This window comes from Triticum aestivum, chromosome 2B, assembly GCF_018294505.1.
Source record: "Triticum aestivum cultivar Chinese Spring chromosome 2B, IWGSC CS RefSeq v2.1, whole genome shotgun sequence".
In the NCBI taxonomy this organism is placed as follows: domain Eukaryota; kingdom Viridiplantae; phylum Streptophyta; class Magnoliopsida; order Poales; family Poaceae; genus Triticum; species Triticum aestivum.
Window position 1 is genome coordinate 495353828 of NC_057798.1, and position 10183 is coordinate 495364010.

The following is a 10183-nucleotide window of genomic DNA, read 5'->3' on the forward strand; positions in this document are numbered from 1 at the left end:
CCTGGAGCTCCAAATCAATGCTTGAGAAGCACCGTCAAATCCAAGTCTTCATGCGATTCACAATAACTTTCCACGGTCAGCAGCTATATCCATAGCACGGTATTAGAGGTGAGATGCCACGCAAGTGAAAATCATACTCGCACAAGCATGTAGTTGAGCCGCGACAAGGCTGGTCGTCATCAGGGGCTCCGAGCAGCGAAGGTCGTCGTCACACATTGCAACGGAGATTGAAGGAAGGACACCGCACCGAAAATCCCGAGTCGGGAGTCGGGGCGCTCCGACAGTCCCGCACCCTCATGCTTCAGCTTTCTCGTTCATGGCAGTAGAATCACTCAGCAAAACATACTCGTTCATGGTAGACAACGAGGAGAACGACAATTCTGCTGGGGAAAAGAAATTCTGCCGAAGCTGGACATACCTGCAAGTTGGAACAAAATGTAACATGGCCTTCATCATAATCCTGATCGGTTACAGAGAAAAGAGAACACTAGTTCCGGCTAACACCTATCACCATTTGGGCCGCCGCCGCACTACAGCAAATCCCTGTTGCTCATCGGAGTGTCGATCAAAGCTCGCCTCGGTCTACTCTGTATCTACAGCCGCCATGCCGGAGCAGGACGCCAATCCATCATCGTCACCCGTGGTGCAGCTGCAGCTGCAGCAGCCTCGAGTAGGCGCCGTCCGGCCGCGACACGAGATCGCCGTGGCTGCCCTGCTCCACGACGCGCCCGTCCTGCACCACGGCGATGGAGTCCACGCAGCGGATGGTCGACAGCCGGTGCGCGACCAGCACGGTCGTCCGGCCCTTCATGATGCGCCCCAGCGCCTCCTGGAGCACGCACTCGGACTCCGCGTCCAGGGCGCTCGTCGCCTCGTCCAGCAGGAGGATGGCCGGGTCCTTGAGCACCGCGCGGGCGATGGCGATGCGCTGCTTCTGGCCGCCGGAGAGCTGCACGCCGCGCTCGCCGACGGGCGTCCTGTAACCGTCGGGGAGCGCGCCGACGAAGCCGTGCACGTTGGCCACCTTGGCCGCCTCGACGACTTCCTCCTCCGTCACGCCGTCCTTGCCGTAGGCGATGTTCTCCAGGATGCTGGTGGCGAACAGGACGGGCTCCTGCTGCACCAGGCCGATCTTGAGACGGAGAGACTTCAAGTTGAGCCGACGGATGTCCTTGCCGTCGATCATGACCTTCCCGGCCATGGGATCATAGAAACGCTCGATGAGAGCGATGACGGTGCTCTTCCCTGACCCGCTCGCTCCCACGAGCGCCTGGCTCTGGCCAGCTCGGATCCTCAGGCTGAACTCCTTGAAGACCATCACGTCCGGGCGCGACGGGTAGGCGAAGTCGACGTGGCGGAGCTCGATCTCACCGCGAACCTTCTCCACCTGCTCGGCCTCCGGCTCATCGGGGTCGATGCGCGTCCTGCTGTTGAGGACGGCGAAGACGGAGCGGACGGACTCGCCGCCGCGGATGATCTCGGGCGCGAGGCTGACGGTCTCGGCGACGGAGTTGGCGGTGATGACGAGCACGACGAAGACCTTGATGACCCTGGAGAAGGTGGAGACGTGGTGGCGGACGAGGTGGGCGCCGTACCAGAGGATGAGCGCCTCGGAGGCGTAGAGGGAGAGCTGCGAGAGGCCGTAGAGCACGCCGGAGATCTGGCTCCGGCGCAGGCTGTGCATCTGGGGCACGCGCAGCTCGCTGCAGAAGAGGGACAGGATCTTGTCCTGCGCGTTGAAGGCCGCCACGGTGCGGATGTTGCTGACGCCCTCCCCGGCGATCATGCTCGTCTTGGCGTGCGCCTTGGCCGTGTCGCCGGCGAACCCCTTCATCGACAGTTGCTGCCAAGTGCCAACACACACATCATCGTCATTGAATTGAACAGTACGTACGTAGTAGCAGAAACAACACATGCAAATCGCAACAACAATGAATAATACAATAACAATCTCATTACTACTACGTAGTACTCACTAGTGATGAGTAATGAGTGATGATGCGTGGCGATATCCGTTCCAGTATGCAAGAGCTGCGGCTGGGCACATGGTGGCTGACACCTGACAGGCTTCATGCACGCGCCGCGCAGGCACCAGCATGGCATCATGCAATCTTTACGAATCGCAGTACGAAATTATTGCGAGCAATGCAGTTCCGCAGCGGCGCGAAAACAAAAAGGCGCGGCACGGCGCTCTGGTTCTGGGGCGGCACTGTCCTTGCGGCACCAGAGCACGGCGTCAGGGCCTGCACTGCATGATCGCCATGTGCGCCACTGCGAGCGGCTTGGAGCAAAGGCCCCAGATTCCCGTGCACGAGGCGGCCGTGCAAGCTCGCAACCGACAGTGTCGCGAGCACCCACCGGGACCATGGCACCCAACGAGCAGCAACAGGGCCATGCCCAAACATGACCATCTCATCTCATCCACAATAGAAGAAGCAGCGACTGGTGCGACAAAGCATCGCGGGGCCTAGAGCCTAACGTAACGTAAGCGTGGCCCGGAGGTTTCTGGGAGTTGTTTACGGCGAGTGCTGTAGTAGTCTGTAGATGACACTGGCCAGAGAGTGTGAAGCATCTGGCCGGAATTAAACAAGGGATCAGAGAGTGGAGAGCGAGCTCCGGCACATGCCTTGCACAGTAATTTATGGCAGAGGCAGTGGCAACGGCATGGGCCACGAATCCTAGCTACCATCGCATACCATGCTGGTGAATGGTGATGGTGAATTCAATTGTACTCTCGTCTCGAACTAACTGAGCTGCCGGGCCTGCAACGGCTGCCTGCGCCCAAAACGGCGTGACGCCGTGCAGGCCGAGGTTATTGTGCAAAGGAACTTGGCTTACCGTGAAGAACTACTCGGCTACCTAGGCGTTTTCTCCTCATCCAGCAAACATCTCAAAAATTTACTCCCTCGGTTCGGAAATAACTGACGTGGTTTTAGTTCAGAACCGAGGTAGTAATATATGTCAATTGGGTTATTACCTGAGCAAAGTTGGCGAGGACAAGGAGAGGGAAGGTGACGAGGATGAGGATGGCAACCCGCCATTCGATGATGAAGCCGACAATGAAGGACACCAGGAGCGATGTCATGTTCTGCAAGATGACCGATATCCGCTCCGCTATCGCCGACTTCACGTCCGCGGCCTCAGTGTTGAGCCGTGCCGCGACCAGGCTCGAGTTGTTCTCCTCCTCGTCGAACCACCCCACGTCGTTCCTCAAGATAACTGCATACAATGGTTATAGCTTATAAGTGGTGCCTCAGATCAAACAATGCAAATTCTCTGCAGGGATCATGGAAAAGAATAGGAACAACCGAACAAGCCTGCGAATCACCTGCAAGCATCATCCTCCGCACCCTGGTGGTCAGGTTTTCGCCCATGATGCTGAAGAAGTAGTGCTGGATCAGGTACGCGACAACCGCGTAGAACCCGGTTCCGATGTAGATGAACACATACTCCCTAGTCTTGCGCTCCATCGCGTTGGGGTCCCGGAAATAGAACACTTCAATCATGTTGCTCATCACGATAGCAAATGTCGGGCCAATGAAGCCAGACATGATGGATCCGATCGCCCCCAGCACCGTATAGGGCCATTCCGGAGCATTTAGCTTGAGGAGCTTGAAAAAGTATCCTTTTGGCGCCGGGTACTTCCGGTCATTGTCGGCGTTCGAGACCATCTCAATGCGGCCATCCGCACCGGTGCTGTATGAGTAGCTCAGGTTCCTCAAGCTTCCTGACCTGAGGCTCAGTGACCGAGTGGACAGCGAATTGCTCAAGCGAGATGACCGGTTCTTCCGGGTGGATGCCCCACGGAAGTCTCGGTTTCTTGCCATCTCCTGGAATCTGATGAGAGCTGCATAAGCACCAGAGCTGCCTTTGGCAAGGAGCTCATCATGAGTACCGGTCTCAACAACCTGCCCTTGCTGGATCACGGCGATCATGTCAACACTCCGTATGGTTGAGAGCCTGTGCGCAACCACCACAGTTGTCCTACCGATCATTATGCGGTCAAGTGCCTCTTGAACAATACTCTCAGAACCAGCATCAAGAGCACTAGTTGCCTCATCAAGGAGAAGGATCTTTGGGTTCTTCAACATTGCACGGGCAATGGCAATTCGTTGCTTTTGGCCACCGGACAGCTGAAGTCCTCGTTCTCCCACCTGTTAATAAAGTTGATTTATCATTGGATTCAACAAGTTTTGGGAAATAAAAAGACCATAGACACGATAAAATTTATACGTACATGATTCAAAAATCAATTAGCCTGGTCAGAAGTATGAACTAATATTTGACTCTAGTCAGATCAAATCACAAAATACAGGCTGTAAACGATAAGATTGCAATTGAGAGTACAACCCACCTGAGTGTTGTACCCATTAGGAAGAAGAGCAATGAAGCTATGTGCATTGGCAGCCGAAGCCGCGGCCTCAACCTCAGCCATTGTGGCGTCAGGCTTGCCATAAAGAATATTGTCAATGATGGTGGTTGCAAAGAGGGCAGGTTCTTGATTCACCAAACCAATCTGATCTCTCAGCCATTTCAATTGCAGCGACTTGATGTCCGCATTATCGAGCAAAACTTGTCCTGCAACAACAATCACAACCACCAGTTAAACAAAGCCGACTTACATAGTCATTTCGGCGTGCAATTCATGTGCTTACCCTGATTAGGATCGTAAAACCGTTCTATCAGAGACACGACCGTGCTCTTCCCAGAACCGCTGCCTCCGACCACGGCTGCCGTTTTCCCCGCGGGAAAGAAGAGCGAGAAGTCACGGAACACCGTGACGTCCGGGCGGGACGGATAGCTGAAGGACACCTCCTTGAACTCAATGTTGCCATGGACTTCATCCAGGCACCTCCCATCAGTTGAGTCTTGGACTATCGTTGGCCTCTGCCTTATCACCTCCAACAGCTTGTAACCAGCAATCTTCCCTTTGCTGAATGCACCAAGGTTGGAGAACGACTGTCCAAGGCTCCTGCAATTCATGAATTTGGGTAAATTTTCTCGCCGAAAGCAAGCTGCAGAACTGTGAGAATTGTCCAAAGTCATGACTTACAGGCCACCGACGATGGCGGAGAAGATGGCCGTGAACGCCTTTCCACCGTCTGTCTGGCCACTCCGGATGAACACGCCAGCGTACCAGAACACCAGCGCCCATGACATGCAGGCAATCCCATAGGTACACCCAATGCCAAGCCCCTTGGCCATCCCGGCCTTGTACCCCAGCTTCAGGGTGCTCTGAATCGCCTCCGAGTAGGAATTCAGGGCCTTGGACTCCCCCACGTAGGAGTAGACCGTCCTCACTTGGGCAATCGCCTGCAGAGCAGATGAACACTTGGTCGTCAGAATTACACTAGCTTATTTACATGAAACAAAATCGGGTAAAAAAAACAAGTACAGCATGATTGACATTTGACAGCAGATGTCTCAAGAAAAGGGCAAAAAAAGGACATGGAGCAAGAAATCATCCATCGGAAAAAGGCCGATTGGATCTACCAAGAGACCGGCAGAAATCCAAAATGAAATCATTCTCAGGGCATGTGCATAGCTGCCGCTCCGCATTTGACTCTTTGACCAAGCGGTCCGAGCAAGAGCCCACGCAGCTTTCTTCTCCCACCACCAGGTCAGCTTTGGTATCCCTGTGGGATGATAATGGCGCTCCAGAAATAGTACCTGCTCGGCTATGATTCCGGCGTTGGCGTACGAGTCCCGGCTCTTGGAGGTGAGCCCGGTGAGGGTGTACGCGTAGAGCCCGCCGGCGAACGCGATGCCCGGGATGACGGCGATGCTGAGAAGCGCCAGCCGCCAGGCGGAGACGAACCCGACCACGAGCCCTGCCAGGAACGTCGCGAGGTAGTGGATGAAGTTGCCGACCTGCATAGGCATGTGTCCGTCGTCAGTCACAGCAGGGAGGAGGAGGAGGCCAGAGCTATATGCCTACGGTGCGCTAGAGACCTTCTCGCCGATGGCGTCCTGGACGAGGAGCGTGTCCGTGGAGACGCTGAATACGACGTCCCCGGTGCGCGCGTCGGTGTCGAAGAAGCCCACGTCCTGCCGCAGCACGGCCTCCAGGTACCGCCGCCGGAGCGCGCCCACCTGGCGCTCGCCCGTGTACATCCAGCACGCGATCTCTGCACGGACACACAGAGCAGACATGCGCGCGCGCGCAGTTAGAACCACGATGCCGCAACGCCGGCAAGAATGAGCGCGGAGGCGTGAGCGGAGCAGGGCGTGAACTCACCCAGGTACGAGGATGCGCAGACGACGAGGCCGAGGTAGACGAAATAGAGCGAGTACTGCAGCGCGAAGAGTGAGGCAGTCAGATTGAGCGTCTGTAACTAGAGCGAGCATAGAAATGGCGACCGCAGAGAGGAAGGATGAGAGATTTTCCGGATATACGTGCCTTGGACACCTCGTCGGTCATGCGGCGGAGGTGGTGCTGGTTCTTGCCGAAGCCGTTGACCAGCTCGCCGAACAGGAGGAAGAACACCGGCATGGCGGCGCCGTGCACGACGGCGCCGGCGCTCCCCGCCGCCATGAGCAGCCAGTCGAGCGGGTCGGCGAAGCTGAACAGCTCATGGAACGCCACACTCTGCTCCGCCCTCTTCTTCACCGCCTCGCACCCGCCGCCGGCGCCGCAGCTCGCAGCCCCGGCCGACGCCTCCGCCTTCCCTGTCTCCTCCGCCATTATCACTCCTCTATCTCTCTCCGCCGCGAGCTCCGCAACCACAAGAGCACCCTACCGCCGTGGCATTGGATCTAAACCCACCGAAATGTTAGCACCAGAGCCCCTGCTCCTGCTCCCGGCGGTCCTCGCTCCGTTCTCTTATACTGCAAAGCGAGCAGGGCTGTTGCAGTGTGCTAATTTCTGGGGGGTTGGGTACTTGGGTATGCTTGAAAAAAAATCGCGCTTTTCGGGGAGGGGGACATCAAATGTGAGCAATAGCACTCGCGATGACACGGTAGGCCAGGGCTACAAATACGGCTCGGCATTTGGAGAAGCTCGGTTACCCTATTTTGAAGTGTTAAGAAAATTTTGAAAAAGAATTAAGGATGTAGGAACAATTTGTGAAAATCATATTCTTATATTTTAAATATATAATTTCAAAACACGGCTAAAATACTCTATTTCCTAAATGTAAAGTTCGCTTGACTTTTACGATCTTTAGTGATGGTAGGTTAAGAGCTATCTAGCCGTCGGCCACCTCAAGCCCCTCCCCTCCATCATCCCCTCGCCGTCGCCGGAGGAGGCGACCGGGCTAAGCCCGTGCCGCGGACGGCGGCGGCGGGGCAAGCTCTCTCTCGCGGCGCGGCGTTTTCCCCTCAGATTCAAGGCCGAGGCGGCGGCTGGCCATGGCGTTTGCGTGGCCTGCTCCTCCATGCGCGGTGGCGCACTGCTGGCTACCGGCGAGGCACCCTTTCCTGGCGCCCCTGCTGCTCCCGATGCGGCGCCATATCCGCGCACCGCCCGGATCTGATCTGGGGTGCCGCGGTGGCGTGGGGGCTGCAGGCTCGGCCTGATCTAAGGGACGGTCCTAGGGTTCCTCAAGTGACAAGACGAAGATCTGCCTGACACATGTCCTTCTTGATCTGGTCGGAGTGTCGGGTTCCGGAAGGCTCCGCCGATGAACTCCCATGGGCGCATCATGCCTGGAGATTGCTGAATCGGGTGGGATCCGGTCGTGCCCACTAGTTCTCTGTTAAGGAGGGTGCGGTGCGAAGCTCTGATATCTGTTGCCATCATGGGATATGTTTAGTTCCATGGTGAAGTCAGAGTTGGAGAATGTCATGGAAGCTGAGATCGGAGGACTAGTAATGGTGATTGGAGCCTTTGTGGCGATGAGGAACTTGCTTGGAGTTTCGGATTTTGTAGCAGAGGTATGTAAGTGGGGGCGGCAGCACAGGTGTAGTTCAAAGTCTTACGTCTCAGGGTGAAAATCCAAGGTCTGGCCTTAATTGGTTGTGCCTCACAATGGTCTTGTTGAAAGCATTGTTTTGAGAGCGGGGACTATCTTCGGGGTGAAAACCCATGGTCTACGATCAGGTGACGACGACGCTTGTGCATTGTTTCCTTCTTTGAGGCGTCACTTTTGGAGAACTTGGACTTCAGGTGTTGTTTTAGTGGTGGTTGTACTGTTGCTGCATGGACTGGAATTCTGTAGCTGGGCTTTTCTTTTTTAGCTTCTTCTTCTTCTTTTGGTTGTGTGCATCTGTGATGTCATTAGGGTATTGCATTGTTGCAGGTGCCGGGTGTAATTGATATCTTCGCGATATTAATATATTCCCTTTATCAGAAAAATTCTATAAGCGGGCCACTCAAACCCTCCTCAAACATCTGGACCAACAACCCGGACACAAAATCATCATCCAACCGGACTCCCCAATGCCAGCCCAAACGGCATGGATCCAATGCAAAATGGGAGCTTGAAAAGACGGCGACAATGTACGAAATTGAGCGGACGAAAGAGAGAGAGAGAAGTTGATGCCAGATATGGAGTGTGCTTCGTAAATAATGACAATTATGCAACTATGCTAGAGCGACTTTTATTTTGCCAAAATCGCCATAATAAGGACCAATATGGCGACTTGCTAGAGTTGCTCTTAGTTGTGTTTATCTATGTTTTGTGTGTGTGAACACTAAGTAAATTTTTCATCTCTGGAAAATATCTACACTCTTGCACCAACCATAATATAATTGGCATATCCAAGATGTACTCCTGCAAGTGAGTGGTGTATTTTCTAAAGCTTCCAAGTTGTGAATTTGTGCTCCTATAAAGTGCATGAGGGTTTGGAGTTTGCCCTAAGAACTACCACTAGTTAAGGGTAGGTGGGCATTGGTTGGACGAGGCACTCAAAGACCTGAGTAAGATATTCATGTTCGTTGAGGAGATTGTTGTCCCCAACCTCCCCAAAGAGATTACCATCTCCAAGTAGTGAACTTGGGGATACATTTTCGTCTCCAACACTTGTGGTTATTGCCTCCTTAAGCTTCATGTTATGATTACTTGCTGGTGCAACTGAGTGTCCTGAGAGTTTTGGAGATTGTTGGACAGAAACAGTGACGTCTAATGTGTTTACTAGTGCACATAGAGACAATACACTGGTACCGTTACGTGCTATACAAATGGTTTTACACCCTTTCCGCGACGGAGTTTTAAACCGTCGCCTTGTCAATGTGTGTGATAGGGCGGTCCTTCCCACACGACCCAAAAACTGTCGGGGATAGGCGAGCGCCTACTGACGATTTCCATAGACTAAACTATGAGAAGTCGTGGCATGTCCCACACGTTAGTCCTTGACATTACGTTTCTGATTCGAAAGACATCCGAAACGATTACGTTGCTATAGTCGTGTGTAAAATGTGGATATCACAAATATTGAATCTGCCGATGTGTTTGCGATAGGTACGTTACTGCACACGGTTAAAAAATGTAGAATGTGTGCGCTGCCTCTACTATCGCCAACGTGTCCATTTCGTAATTGTATTCCTATCACACACGTGCTCCATATATGCATCGTCTTCTTTTTGTCCAATATTACACACGCATACAGGTTTGAAACGTTTGCCATATTAGCATGAATCGCACACGCATATGAGACGAACCCGTATGTTCATCCGTTGAGCATGGCAAATGTTTCCCGTCAAATAACCGTTTGTTCTATATTTTCCGTTGCAAACGTTTTTCTTCTAACTGTGTGTACATGATTTTATTCTCATGTTTAATTTTATTGTTTCTGTAATTTATTATTTAAAGTGAAAATCATGAATTTTGAAATATGAAACGGGAATTCAAATTCTCGGCACTATGGTTCAACAACCAATCCATAAATAAAATTCCTAGTACAATATGTTCATTAAATATAGGATTAGGCAGAAGTTAACTATGACGAGCCATAATATTTCGAGGCGGTAAAGGTGAAGAGAGAAGTGTAAATCATTTTAGCTGCCGATGGTGTTGAAGAAGCGGAATGCCCATAATGTGCCCTCCTGCATGCCAAAGGCGTGAACAAATTTTGTCCAACCCCTTGTGATGATCGCCCGCCCATCCTTCACCGCCTTCAGAAAGATTTCTAGACCATTATCATGGTAGTATGAATTATATACTTTAACTTTAGTTGCCTCCGGTCCGGCCATGTAGTTTGCAAGGTAATCATCAGTAAATTGCTTTGAAAACCACTGAAAAGT

General features: G+C 53.0%; 1 protein-coding gene across 1 annotated transcript; it reads right to left on the minus strand.

Annotated features, from left to right (window-relative positions):
• Positions 1-384: 384 nt before the first annotated feature.
• Positions 385-6914, minus strand: LOC123045653 (ABC transporter B family member 19). The gene is made up of 10 exons (XM_044468797.1): positions 6401-6914; positions 6239-6293; positions 5953-6128; positions 5671-5871; positions 5054-5313; positions 4656-4972; positions 4355-4578; positions 3329-4154; positions 2978-3219; positions 385-1843 (listed from the first exon to the last, which is right to left on the minus strand). Exons 1-10 carry the CDS (start codon positions 6683-6685, stop codon positions 635-637), a joined length of 3795 nt encoding a protein of 1264 aa, XP_044324732.1. The 5' UTR covers positions 6686-6914; the 3' UTR covers positions 385-634.
• Positions 6915-10183: the final 3269 nt, after the last annotated feature.

Excerpts from the sequence above, each read along its gene's own strand:
- LOC123045653 (XM_044468797.1), bottom strand. The coding sequence starts at position 6,685 with ATGGCGGAGGAGACAGGGAAGGCGGAGGCGTCGGCCGGGGCTGCGAGC. Across the intron at positions 4,579-4,655 it reads GTTTTACGATCCTAATCAGG|GACAAGTTTTGCTCGATAAT; the intron begins GTAAGCACATGA and ends TTGTTGTTGCAG. Across the intron at positions 1,844-2,977 it reads TCCTCGCCAACTTTGCTCAG|CAACTGTCGATGAAGGGGTT; the intron begins GTAATAACCCAA and ends GGCACTTGGCAG.